The sequence below is a fragment of the Uloborus diversus genome, chromosome 6, assembly GCF_026930045.1.
Source record: "Uloborus diversus isolate 005 chromosome 6, Udiv.v.3.1, whole genome shotgun sequence".
Lineage (NCBI taxonomy): Eukaryota > Metazoa > Arthropoda > Arachnida > Araneae > Uloboridae > Uloborus > Uloborus diversus.
In genome coordinates this window covers 56023081-56044234 of record NC_072736.1, presented here as the reverse complement: position 1 = coordinate 56044234, position 21154 = coordinate 56023081, and the positions used below count along the sequence as shown (strand labels likewise).

Here is a 21154-nt window from a genome sequence, read left to right as displayed (position 1 = left end):
AATACTGGTATAACAATACATTGCTATGACTTAGAACAGTAGTTTCCAATGCTGGGGGTAATAAACCATAAAGGGGAGATTTAACTTCAAGGGGTGACAAGTTCGTGAAGGGCGATTAGTATTAAAAGACAGGATAAAGAGGGGCTATTGACTCCCTGCCACCCTTCATAACGGGTTTGGGGGGAGGAATGGCTTTTACGGTTTTCAGCTGCCAACCCCTTGAACAGACCAAAATCCGCCGCTGTTGATTACTTCTGGAAAAAAATCTCTGCTTTTCAAGACAAAAATAGTAACGAATGAATAGGCTACAGAACGGAACAAACGTAGAAAAATAAGGGAAAACACAAAACAAAAATAAAGCCCAAAATGTTCAGGCATTTCAGAGCAAATGATACTTTAGAACTTGATATTTTTCAGGAGTTTCAGAACAAGTATGATCTTTGCTTTTGCATTCATGCCTGTGTAGTGAAACCCTAAACAATTATCTAGAATTTAATAAAGAAATAAAATTCTACAAGACCTTAAAACCTTCATACGTAACAAAAAAAATTCTATTTTTGAAAATTTACCTTAATAACTTATTGAAGCAAACAAAATGGCTAAGTGTTTTGGTATCTTGCTTATACACAGTCTGGCCTTTACTCTGCAGATATACATATCTCAAATTTTTCACTCTTAATCGATACGTTATAATCCCGGTTCCATTCTGACTTGAAAACACTACAAGAGAAAGAAATGTAATAAGACAAATGGAATAAAAGTGTTTTTAAAGAACAATAATTTATTACTTAAAACTGAAGTAGATTCACATGTGTATGTACATAGAACTCTCCTAATCAACCAAGAGCTTAATTTCTTTAGAGATGGTACGTATTTGTTGTTCAATACATTGAATAAGTTATACTCAATGCTTTTTATAGGGGGGAAAAATCATCAAAATACATGGAAAAAAAATTACTTTATGTTTTTAAAAATCCATGCTGGGGGGGGGGGGGGGGAGTCAGAAGACTCTATGAATCTCAATAATAAAAATCTCAGAAATCTGTTTTTTAACTATTAGAAAAACAGCATACATGACAGCTGATCCCCAATCAGTACAGTAGATGAAATTTGAACCAGTCTTGCATAATTTAGACGAACGTGCGAGCAGCGTTCGCAGAAAATATTTTTAAACTACTAACAGTTTTTTTTTGGGGGGGGGGGGGGGAAAGGGGAGGGGGAATAAAAAAATTCCCAGTTTATTTTTGTTTCTTCCAAATATTTTCCCGTCAGCCATTCTTGCTCTGTCTTCTTTGCTTTTTTCTTGTGCAAAATTAATCTACAAAATAATGATTTCTTCTTGTAATCGTGATCATAGTACGCTAATCACTAATAGACAAAGATTCAAGACAAAGGAGCAAACCGTTGCAAATGGAGACTGCTTCTACTATGACTGTATGGTTGTTTATTTTACACAGCTTGAATTGTGTAAGAAGAAAATTCAAGCTATGTAAAACAAACAACTTTACTGAGAAAAAAACACAGATAAGCCGCGACAGCGTATAATCCGCACCTCATTAATTTTACACTTTTTTAACAGATAATACGTATGAAAATATGGTATTTATTTTTTGCAGAAATCCTTAATCTTGTTTACAAAATCAAACATCTTGATAAAATTTTCAAGTAAAAAGCAGGTAGCTTATGTTTTATCTTTGTCAGCAACTTGAGTAGTTCCAGATCTACATGAACTTTTTCACTACAAAATGAAAATAATAATGATCATGTGATTGATATTGGGCAAAAAATAGTGGTTGAGGCAAATTTTCTTCAGTTGATGAAAAATAAGCAAAAAATATATGTTATTGCAAAAAAAAAAAAAAAAAGAGGAGGATTTTAAAGCACTTTTTTTGTGTTTGAATATAATTTTTTTTTTTATTCAAGGGTGAATCAAGCAAAAATATTTTGTAGAAAAATTTTCACTTAGGATTTGTGTTCACAGAAAGCTTAGTATTTTATCTACGTCTGTTTAGACTATTTCCCTTCTATTCCTTTCACAACCTTTTCAACACCATTTTCCCCCTAGTTTTCTGTAAGCAAAGTCTTCTTGCGAGCGTATAAGCCAGGCTATATTATGGTGTGCAAAACAGAAGATTAAAAGTACTCACTGAATTAAATTCTTATTTAGTAGTGCTTCTAAATTTCAAGAAAGCTCCTGTTTCAAAGATTCATTTAAAAAAATAGAATCATGCTTCATACCCTTCAGGGAGAAAAAAATTCAAGCACTTCTCAGTTACTTTTCAAGGGATCAAAAATATTTTTCAAAGTACCACCATACATTTGTATTATAAATACCATATGCAGATTCCATTAAATTCCAACATATAAATAGTAGGCAATAATGTAAAAGTAAAGGAAAACAAAATTGCATTTTCTACAACAAGAAAAACCTGCCGAGAAAATTCGAACAGCCTTAAATGGAGGAGTAAATGCTGTCCCAATTGCTCTAAAATACCTGCTGAACTTGGAGGACAGATTTACTAGTGTAGTAGTCTTTTCTGATTCTCGAGCTGCAATTCAGGCCATCAGTTCTTTAAGCCCCCCCCCCCCCCTCTTTTCAATTGAAATCTGACAGTGTCAACATTATTTACGCAAGTTGACTTGAAAAATGAAATGCGTGGTTCTCCAGTGGGTACCTTGCTACTGTGGCATTTTTGGGAACGAACAGACAGACAACCTAGCAAAAAAGGGTGTTCTGTTAAACCAATCAAATTCTTTAGCATTGTTGTTCCATGCCATCAAGCTTCACATCAAGCAATTATTGGGAAAAAATTATGAATCCCAACTTCAGGAAAGGATCATGCACAAGCATTGGAGAGTTGAAGACCGTTTAGCAATCCCCAGCAGTCCACATCGTGAAGCTGTTGCACAGTTCCGACTCCTGACTGGACATGATTGTCTGGTGAAGCATCTCAACTGAATTGGAATGCTTTCAAACCCTAGCTGCCCACTTTGTGATTTGACAGATCAGATGAACCGTTAACACCTTCGCTGATATTCATCTCTTTTTGGCAACTCAGAAACAGCTCTCTACTAGCGAGCTCAAGAACTTTTGAGGCAATGAATACACTTTCTACCTTTTGTCCTAGTTATGTGTTTGTACTTTTAACCTTTTGTTCTTTTGCTCTTTGTCTTGCCATTGGAAAAAAAAAACTTTGATAAAGAATTTACTGCATCAAAAAGTTTCTCTAAAAAAGTCTAAACAGCTTGATCATAAAGAGCAGATCACACGAGGTTTAGCTTAATATTTAAGTATATTTTCAAGAATTAACAAACTTTGATTCAAAAAAAAAAAAAAAAACCTCCATGATTGCAGGGCTGAGAGTGCTTTTAACTTTCATGGAAAGTAACCACAATATCCAAGTTTAGTGGCACAGCCAGAGGGAAGGCTTCGGGGTCAACGTCTCCCCAGAGTCCTTGGTTTTAACACATATTTCCAGTCATAACATGGTAGTTTCTATGCATATAAGAGCGGTTATGATGAACCCCCCCCCCCCCCCCCACCCAGAAACTAATTTCCGACTCTATTCTAACATATTAGAGGTTTGCACATCTGCCAGGTTAGGTTTGTCCAACAATAAAATAACATTTTCAACTTAAATGTTTGCCAAATCTTAATGTACTCTAGATTTATACTTTGTAAGTTCTAAAACATAACTTTCAATTTAATCAACGCATCAATCTAGCAAGCTGATAGTTGCTATTAGCTTTCATAAAAAGTAGGTGAAAGTTCTATTTTAACACAAACTTTTAACATTGAAATAAAAGGAAACGGAAATAAACTAACTGTCTTTCTGAGCAAACAAAGCAATTGGTACATCTGAACTAAATATATATTCATATGCAGATTTTCCTTTAACATCAGTAGATGTATATCCAGTAATTGTGGTAATCCTATAAAGAAAAAATCAATGTAAGAAGAAATAGCACGAATAGATACACAGATATCGTTAAGCAGTATTACTGATTTGTAAACTTGCTAATATTTAAGAATTAAAATTGAAATGTATTTTGTCAAACAAATAAAATTATGCTATATTGTATTTTAAAAAGTACTGCATTTACACATATGTACCAAAGGTTTCAAACAAGATTAGTAAGAAGTAAGGAAAATAAGTCACTTTATTTCTCTTAAACGATTACGCATCAAAATTGTAACACTTATTTTTCTTTTGTGCAGTTTTTTTTTTTTTTCCATTCTAGCGTACAATTTCAGGGTTGCAACAAAAGTTCAAGAATTAAATTCCCTGACTTTTACAGTTGATTTCAGAAAAAAGAATGTTGACTTAAATTATTTTTTTGAATACAATTTATTTTTCCTATAAATAAACTTAATTCAATAACGAAAAACTGCTTACAAAAGTGGAATAATGTTATCAAAATTTAATTTCAGTTAAAACAACCTTAAACCTGAATTATATACTCAGTAAATGTTAGGGTCTAATGGGGTAAAGTGGTCATAAATCAAACAAAAAGCTATACATTTGAAATAAATGAAAGAATGTGAGGGTACATTTTGTATTTTAGATTTTAACAATTAGGACTTACGAGGGCGGTTTGATAAGTCTGTGACTTTTAAATGAAAAATCAAAATAAATACCAAAGTGCAGTTTATTTTTCAACATAATCTCCTTTCACAGCTATACACTTTTTCCAACGATGTTCCAACTTTTCTAACCCTTCCAAAAAATAAGATGTCTGAAGGTCAACAAATACTCATTTTCGGCATTTATGATCTCATTATTTGAATTTAAAAAAAAGTCTCCCTTCCACTAAGCCATTCTTTTAAATTTGGAAACAGAAAAAAGTCACTGGGGGTCAAGTCAAGGGAGTATGGTGGATGAGGAACCAATTCATAGCGTAATTGAAGCAATTCCGCGGTTGCAATTGCAGATGACTGAGCTGGCACGTTATTGTGATAGAATAGAACTTTTTTCTTGAACAAGGGTCGTTTTTCTCTTAATTTTGCATTAAAACTGTTTAATAAATTAGCATAAAACTGTCCCGTGATTGTTTTTCCTTTTTCAGGACAGCCTATGTGAATTGTGCCCTTTGAATCCCAGAAAATTGGGGTCATAACCTTCTGGGCGATGGAACTGTTTTGCTTTTTTCGAAGCAGTTTCCGAAGAAGAAGTTGACTGTTCTGACTGACGTTGACTGAAGTTGTTGGACTGTTCTTTTGTTTCTGGTATGTAGTAATGCATCCAAGTTTCATCCATTGTCACATAACGTCACAAAAATCCACTTGCATTACGCTGGAATTTGTCTAAACACTGCTTTGACATTTTTACACGATTCCGTTTTTGATAGACTGTCTGCAAACGCGGCACCCATCTTGCTGATAACTTTTTCATACACAAATTATCGTGTAAAATGTTGCATACACGTTTAGGTGATATGTTTACAACATTAACTATCTCAGGCACTTTCACATGGCGACCTTCTAACACAATATCATGGATCTTGTTGATCATTTCTTTGTCCGTCATGGACAAGACATCCAGAATCTATCTGACATCCAGAACGTTCTGTGTCTGCCGTGCTCGTACGGCCACAACGAAAATTCCTTAAACCACTTGTGAATCATACCATGTGATGGAGCAGACTCGCAATAATATTTGTTCAACTTTTCTTCCATTTGGGAAAATGTTTTTTGCACAAAAAGTAATGCTTTATCAACACACGAAATTTTTTTTCTCCATAACGAAAACAAAATTGTCTGCAGTGTTCTTCTGATGCCAATAAAACACAACATAATTTAAATATTGTCTACAAATTTCACGGATATTGCCAAATATAACTATAAAATATAATTAAACTGCATTTTGATATTTATTTTGATTTTTTCATTTAAAAGTCATGGACTTATCAAACCACCCTCGAATAAGTTTTGAACTTCAAATTTTAATACTGGCAATACTTTATTTTGTGAAAAAAATATTTTTGTTCACTTATGAAACATTTTAAAATCAGAACATCTCTTTTAACTTTTTGTAAAAAAATTTGCAGATTTGTTGTGCAGGCAGCTTCCCGAATGTCTCAAAATCAAATAGAATTTCACGACTTTTACAGAAATTTCAGCGATTTGTGATTTTCCCAGACCATTTTAGTTCATTTTCCTTTCCCCACACAATTCCATGCTTTTCCTATTTTCCTTGTGCATGTCAACCCTAAATTTCCAAAGAAAAATTCAGACCATTGATTTTAAAAACAAATAAAAAATTACTTTTCCAAAAAAAAAAACCCCTAAGATATTTTTTAATTTATAAAACATCTTTCTAAGTTTAAAATATTTATAAAAAAAAAAAAAAACACTTGATGAGTACTGCCATTCTTAGCAACACATCATTCTTGCAGTGTAACATGTAGTTGATTGAACTAAACACAAGTTAAATAACCAGTGAGAGCTGTATTTCACAACTCATAGGAACTTTAAATCAATTGAAAAATACTTTTTTTATTTGCTGTCTGTATAATTTCTCTTTTCTTTAATTTATTTATTTAAAACTTTTCCAACAACGTTGAGCAATTAAATGCATTTTTTTGTGTGTGTCTGTACCTAGAATGCTTCTAAAAAATCTGAATTAAAAAAAAAAAAAAAAAAAAAAAAAAAAAAAAAAAAAAAAAAAAAAAAAAAAAAAAACAGTTTAAACAACATAAATTTATTCCCAAAGAATTGCCTGTAAGATTGCTAAAATTGGTATCAACTGTAAAACAAATACATTTTTATGCATACCATTTGCATGACAATATCAAACATTTGAGACTTCACTTTTATCTAATAATTTCTAAAAACTGATAATTCAACTCCTTCAGGAAAATTTCGTTTTGAAACCTACCTTTGATCAGCATACAAAATTTCTCCTCGTAGACCATGCATAGTAAAATAACCTTCTTGGTGAGAATCTATGAATATTGCATCTGGTTCTGGCTCAATTTTTATTGGTTCAACAAACATTAAGACAATAGCATTGGTACCGAAATCTTTTGTCCGACCTGTTAAAGAAATTCAATCCGTTTAAACATTGAATATTCTTCTCATGGGCGACAGTAAAAATTAAAAAAATATATAATAAATAAATCAAAGATTGCAGCCAGGGTTCGTTTTTTTTGGGAAGGTTTAACATTTCAAATTACTATCCATAATTGATTACTCCAAGTTTTTGAAAGTGAAAACTTGGCATAAATTTCAACTCATCTAATCAGACTTTTAACTCATACGAAATATCATACATAAAGGATTATCTGTGGAAATGGGTGGCACAAATACCGCGGATAACAAAAACCACAGATAGCCCCCCCCCCCCCCCAATAAAAAAAGTTTAAAATAAGGGGTAAAGAAAATAAAAATTGTGTTTTGCTTTAAAATGATTGTATTATACATAAAACGTGATACAGTCGACTCCTGCTGCAATGTGATTCAACTTACATGAAACGGCAATAATGCAAGTTTTTCACCACTAACGAATTTTAGAGCTAACGCTAATTCCTCCCTCACAACACGAATTTTTTTGGAAAGAAGTATATCAGCTTCGTTATTGTCAACTTGGTATTGATTTTTTGAATAAACTTACATCCAGGCCCGTGTCCAGGATTTAATAAAGGGAGGGGTTTTAGTTTCAATATTTTTTCATTCATTTCTGCATTTTCAGGAAAACAACAGTGTGCCAAAAAATTATTCATTTCTGTTTGATGGTCACAATGAGGGACAAAGCGGGGAGTCAAATTACTAGAATATTTCGCTTTAAGTAATATTACCATATCTATTATTGTATTTTTTCGGTGGAACGTCCTTTACCCGGCCCCATTTAACCGGATAAAATTTGTAGAGTTAAAAATATAGACCAAACCAAACCCAGTGGCACGACAGCCCATGGGGACTAAGGCCTACTGTGCTCATCTCAGTCTTCCTGACCAAGGGCTCTGGGGTGCTAGGAATATGTTCCGGTTAGGTGGTCAGCCTAACGCGTAACCTCCAGGGTTTAGTTCCCAAGCGCGCTTGGTACTCATTTTATCGGAAAACCAAAGGGATGAACGGCTAAGTCAACACATAGGGATAGAACCCGGACCTGTGGCGTGGAAGTCTACCACTGAGCCACTGGGCTTCAAAAAATATATATGCACTTAAATTATAATTGTAAATTATGATTGCTGCAAGAACGGAATTATAAATGCGACAAATATTCGGTGTTTGTTTTGATTAAACATACAACTCCTGCATAGAACATACAATAAAGTATAGAACTATTAATTTAACAAACAACTATGGAGATTTTGGAGCGTCACACTGACACCGCTGCAGCTGAACTATAAATGATAAAGTATCTTCAAGAAACGGTACTATTTAGATTTGCTAGAAAACGTTTTTTTTTTTTTTTTTTTTTTTTTTGCTTTAATCTATACTAATATTATAAAGAGAGAGGGCGGATTTTTGTGTGTTTATATGTTCGAGGTGATCTCTGGAACCACTGCACCTATTTGAAAAATTCCTTCACTATATGAAAAGTGCTTTCTTACTGAGTGATATAGGTTATAATTCCAAAAAATCCAATAAATAGTTCTTTTTACTTCCTTTTACAAACGAGCTGATATGTGCATCACATGACTTCCTTTTACTTCAATTTAATGTCATTTTCCCATTATTGGCAATTTTAATGTGATTCAATAGTTTACTCTCTGAAAAAAGATATCTCTCTTTTTCCAAAATATGATTTTAGTCGATAAAGAGAAGGCATTTCTAAATTTCTAGGAAATTTAAAAGGGAATGGTAAAAAAAAAGAAAAAAATGCCGTGCACAAACTTCAACATTCAAGTTAATTTTAAGCCAAATTTGCACTTTTTTTCATTTGGTTTATTATTTTTTCACCAATGGGAGGGGTTTAACCCCTAAAACCCTCCCTTTGGACACGGCTCTGCTTACATCCCTTTAGCATCTCTGATAGCAGAAGCTGCCACACCATGCTAGTCTACATAGCACTTTATTAGTGAGACATAAAAATGCTCAGTATTTTTCATTTATTTCTTTCATTCCAAATATTTTAGTTTATAAAATGTAATAATACCTTGTTGCGCTGTTTCACCTAAAGTTTGTGAAGATGGAAAGAAAAAGAAAGTTTCTGACAAATAAAGAGAACCTGAAGTTTTTGATGTGAACTAAAAACTGCGTTGGTGGCATCACAACAATTAGTTTTCGTGAAACTTCCATACATACAATTTAAGAAAAAAGATATCCGTGAAAATTCAGAACTTAGTTTCAATGTTGAAATTCACAGATTATAATCATCTTCATTTTTAATTCATAAATATTGTTACTGTATCTACTGTACAGTACTATAAAAGTGCAGCGTTTTATTATTACTACATACTGTATATTCCGTGCTGCTTTATTTTATGGCTCTCCCTCATATTAATCATTCATTTTGTGCATCTTCACAGTATTTTATGTTGAATAAAGTCAGATTTTTTTATTTTTAAATACAGTAAAATTTTGGTTCTTTATGTAAGAAACTGTAGTGTATAGTTGAGGAATGGATTGAAGTAGTTTGAGGGATGCTAATGAGTGTCTAAAAGAGTTTGGTATGTTTCTAAAGAACATTGTATGCATACCATTTTCTACAATGCGAAATTTCGACTAATGCGAGGGGTCTTGGAACGCATCCCTCGCGTAAGTCGGGACTCGACTGTACAGTGAAAAAAGTTGCTGTATTAAAATGTTTTGCTAGTGTATGCATTGGCTTTAAAAGATCAAAAACACTCGCAAAATTTAAATCATCGCTAAAACAATAACAGTGAATGTAAAAAATGCACCTAAAGACTGAAAAAGGATAGCTCATTATTACAAACGGATTACCTACACATATACTCCAGCAAAGCCCGCAAATGGATTAATTGCAACAGATCAAACTAGATTATACCAAAAAGATTATACCAAAGAGGAGAATTTTTTCAAGACTAGTCTGGTCATCCGTTTACACTTAAGTAGTGTAGATTTCAGTAAGTATGGTGAGCCATAAAATCAGTAGTTTAAATCTGAAGCAGTAACTGGTGATAGTTTTTGCGTGTTAATGTAGTCAATAAATAAAATGTATTTGTCAGTAATATGTCACATCATTGTCCCAAGAATTGCTACTGCACAGATCCACAAAGTTAGAAGATGCAAAGCATAGTTCAAACAAGATTTTTTAGTCATATTACACCTAGCTGTTTATCACATGTTAAATCATTTTGAAGCACCTTGTTAGGTGAATTAACTAAATCTAGTCTAATTAAATCTAGCAGATTTTTTTCCCTTTTTTTTAAAAGCATATCTAAGTTATCACATATTTTGTTTACATTATCAAGTATTTTGCTTTCAACAATCAGGAGAGAAGTCTAAAATGGCCTTTCACAACTGTGAGTAGCTAAGATATACAGAAACAATACACAAAAGTAAAAAAAAAAAAAATATGTAACATTATTATTTTAACCTATTGTTCTAAGTTGCTAATTTATTAGGTAACTCAAATCTGATTTCAGTTATGTTTTTTGTGTCCACAGAAATAATGAAAGCATAATTTTCTGTATCTAAGTCACTAATGCATATAAAATAGTCCTAAAAAATGGAAAACCATTAGCACTAAAAACTATATACATTAATTTATCAAGAAATCTGACCTCATAATATAATTTCGATTAACACCACAGACTTGACGTGTTAATCTCTGAACATAACAAATACAGTTGATGCCGGTTAATTGATTCAGTGGTTGATTGAACCAACCTTTTTAATGAATCAAATCATCAAAAACAGAGCACAATCCAGCTTTGTTGAATCAGCCGTTTTATTGAATCGGCCGTTTTATGGAATCAAAACTGCTTGGAACAAACGTGATTCGTACAAGTGGCGGCTCTGCAATTGCCAAAAGCTTAAAAGTAAATATGGTAAAACACAAAGTATGCACTTATAATTGTAAGCACTTAATTGGAACCACTTTGCAAGTAAAGTGGTTCCTGAAGAAGAAATTTGTATATTATAAAAATGCATGTGCTGCTTTTAGATGAATTTATCAGTACTTTTATCAGTATTGTCACTACAGGGGGCAAGGCTGTTCGCCCCATGTAACTCATAAACTTCCTGAATAATTCAAAAAAAGAAAACCTTTATTAAATTGTGTTTCACAAATGCAATAAATCATTCACAGCATTGCTCTAATTCTGGTTCTATTTCAAATTTAGATATTTAATTGCTATCATGTTAGATAAGAGTGTGTGAAGTGCCACAAAACACATTGTGGTAACGTGACTAAAATATCTGAACATGAAACAAAACATCATCAAATTGAAGAGCTCATGATGAATCAAGTACTTTAGTATATGAGGCCGTGAGAAGCAAAGGAATGTAAGTGGCAAAATTAAAAATTTGGAGATAATCAGTACAAATGGTAGGTGGAACCTCTCCTCTGTCTTGGGGCAAGAGATAGTTCTAGTAACCCTGGTAGGTGCTGTTATACTGCAAGATTTAGAAAAACTTTTCAAGGAAAGTCTACCTAAGACCTTAACTTTAAACGTGATTTACTCGAAACTTGACAATGTCCCCTTACATCCCTTTGCTTCTCACTGCCTCACATGATGTTTATTAAAATATACTGTTTTATTATCGACATACTTTTAATGAAAATGTGAAACACAGCATTCCAGTGAGCAATTGCAAAAATTTACTGCAAGAAGGAATTAAAACTTACATATTTTTTTCTTTTTTTCACCAGAAGTTTCACTACCTCCTCCTCCTTCAGCATGTCCATTCACATGAACAGATAACTTAAACACCATTTTTCGAAATTTTATATCGTTTGAACGTGGAATCGGTTTTTGTTGCACATGAGCCTTAAACACTTTTGAACGCTTTTTACCTAAGAATTTAAAACAATCAATTATACATAATGTGATAAAACAAATATTAAATTTCCTAGATTGCTCAGAAATTAAGATGTGCAATAAAAACAATCAAGGAGAAATAAATCAAAAACTTTGTTCACAAATACATTAATAATACATTGCTGAAAAAGAAAATGTAGAGATTATAAATAGTTTACCAAGAAAACGTATCAAAGTTTTAAGCACTTAAAGAAAATTCCAAGTACTAAAATTTAAATTTTGTAAGCAATGTCAAAAATAATAAGTTAATGAATTAAAATCAACCATAAGCCTACTTCATAGAAAAAATGTCAAAGAATCACAAAAATACAAGAGTGAAGTGCAGCAACAGAATCGGGTTCAGCTGTGCTGGTCCCATTCAATTCCTCGAAACCCCAATAAAAACCAACAGCACTCTTAAAACTATTTCCCCCGCTGCAGGTAAGTTGCTTTGCTTCTGACAAGCTGATACAAATGCCTAAAATCAGAGGTGTAGTTGAATGGGAAATGCAGGAGATAGCGTCTTCCCACATTTTTAAACAAAAATCTTCCTACACTTCTTAAAATTGTAATACAAACATCACATCCCCTTTTTGATTTTAGTAAATTATGCTCATACCCATATGAATATCCCCCCACCTATTTTTTCCAGAACTTAACCAATGGCTAAAATCCCATTGAAGTTAATAATTATTCTTAACTAGAAAGTCGCAAGTCAAGGTATGACGAGTGAAAATTGCTTCTCTTCTACATTTGAACAAAGCAATTGCCTGTTTGGTGATATTTTGATAGTAGAAATTTTAACCCTCTCCAGTGGATAAACCCTAAACTCCAGTGGATAGCGTTAATTTTCAACCACTTTTTTGTTTCTTCCTTCCCCTCAAATGACACAGTCTTACTAGTAAAACAGTTAAGTTACCGGATCGAGTTCGGCCTTGTCACAATAAAGTCTTTCTTTGCATGTCAAATATTACCAAAAAATTATCAATTTATCATGTCATGGCGCGAGTTTCATTGTGGAAATAAGCGGGTTACTCAATCTATTAACATGAGGATGCCCAGATTAGCTTGAGACTTAAAAAGTTTAAAACAATGACTCCTGATCTTGCCATCTGAACAGAACATCTTTCATTTTAAGCAGTTTAAATACCTGGGCATGTCCTCCCTGGCTCTTCCTTGCTTGATAAGACATTGAGACTAATGTCGTGATAAATATTAGGGTTGTATTTACCATCAAAATACAGTTATTGGATAGAGGTGCTTATTTGTAACATAATTTACCTTCAAGCAATGTTTCATGGCCATTTGCAAATGGGAATTTCTTTTGAAAATCTTAAAAAGGGGCATCTGAATCAAGTATGTGGATGCGTAACACTTTAAAAAGCAATATCTAATTTTAAGTTCAGCAACAGATACAACATTTGCACTTAGTGTAGCAGTGTATTCATCTTTTTTCAGTTTTTCACAGAAAACGACCGAGACGGTAAACATTGAAACAAATCTTCAATCAATTCTAATTTTATGCAAGGTAAAAAACTGTTATGCTGAACTATTGACAAAATTTTAAACAAGAATATCTAAATGATATTAGATAATGATTCTTCATTAGTAAAAATTCTAATTTGAAAGGAAACTGAAAAAATTTCCTTTCTTCTTTTTTTTTTTTTTTTGCTTAATATGTATGCATATAACCAATGTAGTGTTCACTACACTAAAAAAAAATAATAATAATTATGTATTTAAGAAACTAAAAATAATTTTTACAATGGAGACAAAAAATTGTACTAATTGCATGGATTCTTTTGACTCAATCATTTACAATTTTGACATAAGTAACTTCTAATACAAGGAAATTGCTCCTTAGCTGCTCACTAACACTGAAAAAATGAAACACCAAAATAATATCAATTTACAACTAATGTGATATTCAAATACCCAGTTGTGCAACCTGCCATCGCCCATTAAGAATGAGAGTACAGTAAAACCTGTAAAGTTGACCACCCTTGTAAGTTAACCACCTGTCTATGTTGACCGCTTTTGTCAGGAACGGAATTAGCCCTATCTCATATAATGAAGGAAAACTTCTGTAACTTGACCACCTCTCTATCTTGACCACCTGTCTATCTTGACCACTATTGTATGCCAAATTTGGTCTGGAGTATTGTAAAAAACCCTTTGTAAGTTGACCACTTGGTTTATTTTTTTAAACTATCTTCAGCATATTATTTTATTTTATTATTTATTTATTTATTATAAATAATAATAATAATATATATATATATATTATATATATATATATATTTTTTTTTTTTGATAGCTTTCAAAGAATGTTTTTAATGCTTTGATGACATACTAGCATTTTACTAATTAAACAGCAGCATAAAGCTTATGCTGCTCTTTATTCTCCAAACTTGTTTTTCATTTGTAGATCTATTTAAGATAGCTTTTTGTACTCTGTTCAATGAAAATAAGTGTCAGTAGAAAAGTTCAAAGTCTTTTTTTCCAGTTTCAATATGTTGTGGCAACACAGGAATGCTGCTAAAAAGAGCAGGCCCAGATCTATACATTTTGGGGCCCCCTGCAACAAAATATGTAGGGCCCCTCCCTAGCGGCCAGCAGTGTCTAAGAGAATAAGTCTTAGTGCTAGGTTTTTTTTTTTCTGTTTTTTCTTCAATTTCTACGGTCGTTAGTCCCTTTAAGGAGGCGAGCCCCTCGCACTGTGGGAACACAGATCTGGGCCTGCTAATAATGAGTAAAGTTACATGTTTCTGGTGTAAAGGATTAAGAGATAATAGGACATTTTAATTTTGCCTTTATGAACTGGGAGAGTCGAGCTTGTTGCTTTTTGTGTTACAAGTTTTGCATAAAAAGGCTTCAAAAAGAAAGTTAGTGGGACTTGAGATTAATAAAAAGTATGAAATATTAAAAGTAATTGAAAATGGAGAAAGCCAGAGAAAATTAGTTGGCATTTACAGAATTTCTAAAATTAGTGTCTAATATACAGTATACTCCCGATTATCTGCTAATCACCGGGCGGCGTAGCACGGATAATCGGAATACACGGATAATCCGAAAAATCATTTAAGGAATATGCAGGGTAACTATTTAAGGGGAAATTAGAAAAAACTATGCATATACTCACACAAACCAGGAACTTTTTTCGAAATGTCTTGCTTAAAAAAAAAAAAATCGATGATACATTTTTGTTTTCTTTGTTCAAATTGTTGCGTATGTCCGTACGAATTTTTGTTACTGCAATTATTTCTCCGTAATCGTAACTTCTTTCCACAGATTGTAGAGCAGTAGAATGTGAAATTGTATTTTCTTCATATTCTTCATCTTCATTTTCTGTATCATCACATGCGTTTGATTCAGTAACAAGTTCAATGATATTTTCGTCAGTTTAGACATTGAAATCCTGATTCACATTTGTCGCTTTTAAACCACTCTTCGACATTTTCAGCGGCCACTGATTCGAAACCTTCGATTTCGTTAACTTCCTCAATGATGTTATCGATATTATCGATACATCATCGAAGCTTTAGAAAAGTGCGATTCCGAAATGATGCACGGATAATCCACAAGCCGGATAATCCGCACACGGATAATCGGGAGTATACTGTAGTTAAAAATAAGAGGAAAATAACAAAAGTATTTGAATAGTATTTTTAATTATTGTTTCACTTTCAATAATGTTAAGTAGAGACGTACCGAGTACTCGGTAACTACTCGGTACTCGGCCTACTCGGCCAATTTGCCGAGTACTCGGTACTCGGCCCAATTCTGATCAGATACTCGGCCAATACCGAGTAGTTGCAAAAAATTGAATATTGTCCAAGACAGATACTAAAATGTCTAAAAAAAAAGCAAACATTATATTCTGCAATCATTTACAATTAAAATTTATAAGTCAAATGTAAATTTTGAGAGTAATGCAGTTTGTAATGCTTCAATAGGATAAATCTTTATTTTAATGTCCTCAAAGTAAATAAAACTTATTATTAGAAATTATGCAAAAAAGGTAAGTATAGAAAGTATGGAATTTTTATATTAAAAATGGATTTTTTCTACAAACAAAATAAGTTATAAAAAATACAAAAGTACCTTTGCTTAAAAAACAAAAGGAAACAAAACAACGTTAAAAGCACAGTGCAGGAACACTGCAGACACGTGTTTTGGCGTTACAAGGAATTCCTTTTTCAATGCACAAAATGGGAGCTCGTGGATTTAAAGGCATCCGACAAAAGTTGGATATTTTTGTCAAATGTCTTTATATTCCTTAACTCACATGTTATGCACTGAAAAAGACGTTCCTTGTAACGGGAGGGGAGGGGGGCGGAAACGCGTGTCTGCAGTGTTCCTGCATATTTGTTTTATCTGCTTTTAAAAATTATGTTTGGCGGACTAGAACTATGATTGGTATACAGTGAAACCCCTCCTAACAGACACCCCTCAAAGGCGGACACCCCTCTTATGCGGACAATTTTTAATTCCCCAGTTCCAATGCAAATAACATTATCAAACCCCCGTCCTGCGGACACCTCTCTATTGCGGACAAAAAAAATTTTCCTATTAATGTCCGCATTAGAGGGATTTTACTGTTATTTGTTTTAATTCCAACTTGTTTACTCATACCTTTTATTTATTTATTTTTAATTTTAAAAATTTTTTTGTAAAATTTTTGACACAAGCAAAATTGTTTATGTAATGCGTAATTAAATTTCAGCAGGAATTTAATTTTAAAAACTATTACATGGACCAGGAGGTCTATACTACTATTCCAATAAGTTCAAAATTCATCACATGTGTGTCGGTGGTTCTTCTTAAAACATAATTGGTACTTGGTAACTCGACCGAGTACTCGGTAACTCGGTACTCGGCCGAGTAGTGAAAGGCCGAGTACTCGGTACTCGGCTACTCGGCCAAAGTGCTACTCGGTACGTCTCTAATGTTAAGCAATGAAAGTGGAATTGAACAGAAAGAGTAAGGATGAATTCCTCAAAAAAATGAATACATGGTGCAAGAAATGAAAAAAAAAATTAAAAAAAAACATTACCAACCTTTAGAAGTTGACCACCAAAGTATGGCACCGTGAGTGGTCAACTTACACAGGTTTCACTGTATTGTAATCTATAATCATGATGGTATTTCTATTTTATATGGGCATTCTTCAAAAATAAACAAATATATCTAAGAAATTAAAAACATAATAATAAAGAAGTAAATATATTTTACCTTTCTTTTGGTATGAAATCACATTGTTCATTTTTCTTTCAAAACGGGATGAATCATCTTTATGTACATAACAATAAATTGAATTGCCAATAACATCAATCTGAAAAGGCAAATATTGTTACTCTTTCAAGCAATAAAAGGTATGTACAATTATTATTTAGGTTTCTCTCAAATACAGATTAGGGACCCGTCATTTAGGGGTGCCAGGCCAAATTTTCCCAGACCAGAAGGGTAGCTACTCAGAGAGGTTTTACTGTATTCGTATTTATATACATGTTGGAATGGATTTGGTTTTTTTTTACATATTATTTTTTTGATTTGTAATGTGCATCAAGTTTCTTGTAATATGCATGGATTACATACCCTTTGCTTCACTCCGGAAAAATTTGAAATTGCAAGCCTACAGAGATCTATGTCATATTTCAATATTAAGCTTTAAACTTATTTTACCTTAACACAATACATGCATTTGTTCCTTTAATTAACAATGAAGTGCCGCTCCCTGTTGGAAATAAGTTAACAGATATTTAATTGAATTTTGTTATTATTTATTGTTTTCGTTACAAAATGCAAAACCTTTCATTTGTTGCCTTTGTTTAACGTTAACTATAACTTTTATAAACACAGTAAAACCCCTCAAATGCAGACACTAAAGGGACAATTTTTTTTTGTCTACAATAGAGGGGTGTCAGCAGGATGGGAGTTTAATAATGTTATTTGCATGGAACCAGGGAATTAAAAATTGTCTGCATAAGAGGGTGTCCGCATTTGAGGGGTGTCAGTTAGGAGGGGTTTTACCGTACCATTCATATGCTCACATAAAATCTGTTAATCCAGTTCTAATTAAAAGTAAATCAGGTATGAAAGGGCAAGTATAGAGAAAAAGCTGAACTCTATGTTGACTGAAAATTACCGCAGTAAGATCAAGCAGTTAGAGGTACATACATAAATCAGGATGCTATGAAATGAATTAAAAATAAAAACATAACGAATGAATGAGACAAATTAAAAACTACCAGTTTTTTAGTAACAAAAAAAAAGGCAGGGGGGAGGGTAATTAATTACTAAAATAAATATTACATTGAGAAGATTAAAGCCGTCATATGCAAAAATTGCTTTCAACTTTCAAAAGAAATGAAATATTAGCAGGATGCAAAAGGATTGCATTTTCAAACATGGCGAGCCATTATCCCTGATGAAGGTATTTGTTGTTGGAATGTTGCCAAAACATTTTTTTTTCTTCTGATATATGTTTGAAATAATTTAAATTCAAAATAACAACAACAACATTTCTCAAGTTACCTCCATCCACCATTTTCAGGCACAATTTGTCAATAGATTTATATTGGTCTCAACAACAGTTCAAAGAATCTTAAAAAGTGGATTTCTGTGAAGTGGATCTCAAGCTGGATTGTTCAATATGGAAGCCCAATGGCTAAATGGTAAAGCTTTGCTCTTCTATGATGCCGTAGATTCGGATTAAGCATGGTAGACTCAGTCGTTCTTCCCTTCAACGGGTCGACTAAATGAGTACCAAGCATACTTTGAAACTGAACTGTGGTGTTCTGTTTTTGGTTGTCCACCAACTGGAAACATCTGCTGAAAAACTTGGTAAACCGAGATGACCATAGTAGGCCTTCACTTTCATGGGCTCTTGTACTACTGAGTAGTATAGTTTTTTTTTCCTCACAATGCTGAGGCAAATTTCTTAATTTGTTTTCTCTAAGCGCTTTTCAATTTGAATTCATTGAAATATTAGTATCTTAATACATAAGATATTTTTTTTTTTCAAGTATTGCTAAATATTTTGCTGAAAAGCAAAGTTAATTTTCACTTTTGTAAAAGGCAACTCTTATGTATCAAATTTGTTTACACTTCATGAATTCATGGCTTTCTTGCTCAATAACTCCTGCCTTAATAATCACAATTTTCCTTTTTGATATAACTTTGATATACCCCCCTCCCCCCCCCCCCCCAAAAAAAAAATACGCGCCAAATCTGGCACTCCCTATGGACTTTTTAGAGTTGCTGTTTCTTATTTTGATGTAGCCAATTTAGGTTTTTTCAGCTTTTAAGTTATTAAATTTAGTACTGTCTTGTATTTTGTACCATCTTTTGAGTTTTTTTTTTAAAGTTTTGTGACAACAATTTTTGGATTTCATATATGTTTTAGTGGCCATTTCTTTGTGAAGTGATCAAGCAGATTTCTGACTTGCTGTATTTTGCTGAAAATCTGGTTGAATTGTCCAATTATATTTATTTCTATTAGTTATTTGTATCTTTTAGCTTTCAATATGCCTACTGTATATAGTATTGTTGAAAAGTTTCAGTTTGAGTCAGAAAATTGATAGTTGTGTTCTTCATTTTCGTGGGGTAGGCCAACAGTTGGAAGGCCAGGTATTGTTAATTGTTTATTTGTGCATTATTTGGCTCAGGATATGCAGATGTTAATTGATTTTTTGATGGAGGTTGGATTGTTGAAGGCTGCAATCTAGGGATCTGAAGGAGAAAAAAAAAGTCGCCAAAAACAGTTATTTTGCTAGACGAGAAAAAAAGCCGCCAAATTTCCGATTTGGGGGGGGGGGGGGGGTATATCAAAGTAGTTCCAATCACAATCATTTTTTTTTTTTTTTTGCAAAAGATTGAAAATATTTGAAACAAATTCAGGAACTACTTTGATATACCCCCCCAAATCGGAAATTTGGCGACTTTTTTTGTTTTTGTTGACACAAAACTTTGTTGCCACAAAAATTGTTGTCACAAAACCTTAAAAAAAACTCAAAAAATGGTACAAAATACAAGAAAATACTAAATTTGGCAACAGCAAAAACCTAAAAGCTGAAAAAACCTAAATTGGCAACACCAAAATAAGAAACAACAACCCTAAAAAGTCCGTAGGAAATGCCAGATTTGGCGCGTAATTTTTGGGGGTGTATATCAAAGTTATACCCAAATTCATTCAAAATGCATATCCCAACAGTGAATTTATAACTTTTTATTTATTTATTTATTTTTGAGGGGGGGAGGGGGATCAGTTTCAACTACCAGACTCAAAAAATGCTCTAGCTCTGAAAATAAAATACATTTCAAAATCTTGAACATTCTTCTAAGGATTAAGTTCTTTTTTAATACCCAGCAGAATTGCCTTTTAAACAAAACGCTTTATCTCATGTACTCACCAATGGTCAACGGTTGTAAAATTAAGAAAATGAAGTGGTGGTTGAATGAAACAGGAATTTAATAAGCAAGAAATAGGGAGAGAAATTAATTGACTGCATGTCAGACTTTCAAAAAACATTTTCAAACTGAGTAAACAAAAACAACAGCAAAGTGATGCCAAACACAAGAAACATAGTAATAGTAATAACAAAACGTTGCCATTCATCTATGCATAATATTGAATGCTCGATTTGATAAATGCGTAGTAAATACAAAATACTAGGAATTACATTCAAAGTACATGTCATCCCCCCTCCCCCGAATACACCAACACCACACACATGTCTTACTCATTCAGATTAAAGTCCCTATACGTTTTCATATAGGGACTCTAATCCTGATTAAAAAATAAATTTTATTATGAATAAATAACGATGTTCAGAACAATAATTATGGGCCGCCCAGCATTTCATTTAATAAACGGGATTGCAACCTGAACCTGAAATATCCCTTGTTGTTTGAGAAAGCTCGGGCATCGATGCGCCACGGATCTGACCACGGATTGTATGGAAAGACAAACATCCATTTTACAGCCGGAAATGGACGAATCTATTATATTTTTAGCGATGTCAGCTGTTGCAGAAGCAGAGTCTCATTCAAATGAGCAGAATACGCTCATCAAATGTTTACCTTTCCCCCTCATTCAGATAGATTCGTCTTATCTGGACGTTTGAAAATTCCATACAATCCGTGGTTGGACAGTAAAAGCACTGCCGAAGCGTATTTTCTAATGCTGTTCAAAATATCTGTAACTTCTATGACAAAAATT

The 21154-nt window shown here is 33.0% G+C and overlaps 1 protein-coding gene across 1 annotated transcript in view; it reads right to left on the bottom strand.

The window, feature by feature from the left end:
- Window positions 1–565: 565 nt before the first annotated feature.
- Window positions 566–21154, bottom strand: part of LOC129224763 (hypoxia-inducible factor 1-alpha-like) — a 389541-nt gene continuing 368952 nt past the window's right edge. Inside the window, exons 10-14 of the mRNA XM_054859311.1 lie at window positions 17167–17266; window positions 11760–11927; window positions 6879–7035; window positions 3827–3933; window positions 566–720 (exon numbers count right to left, since the gene is read on the bottom strand). Coding sequence (XP_054715286.1) covers window positions 566–720; window positions 3827–3933; window positions 6879–7035; window positions 11760–11927; window positions 17167–17266 — 687 coding nt within the window. The remainder of the gene's footprint in view (window positions 721–3826; window positions 3934–6878; window positions 7036–11759; window positions 11928–17166; window positions 17267–21154) is intronic.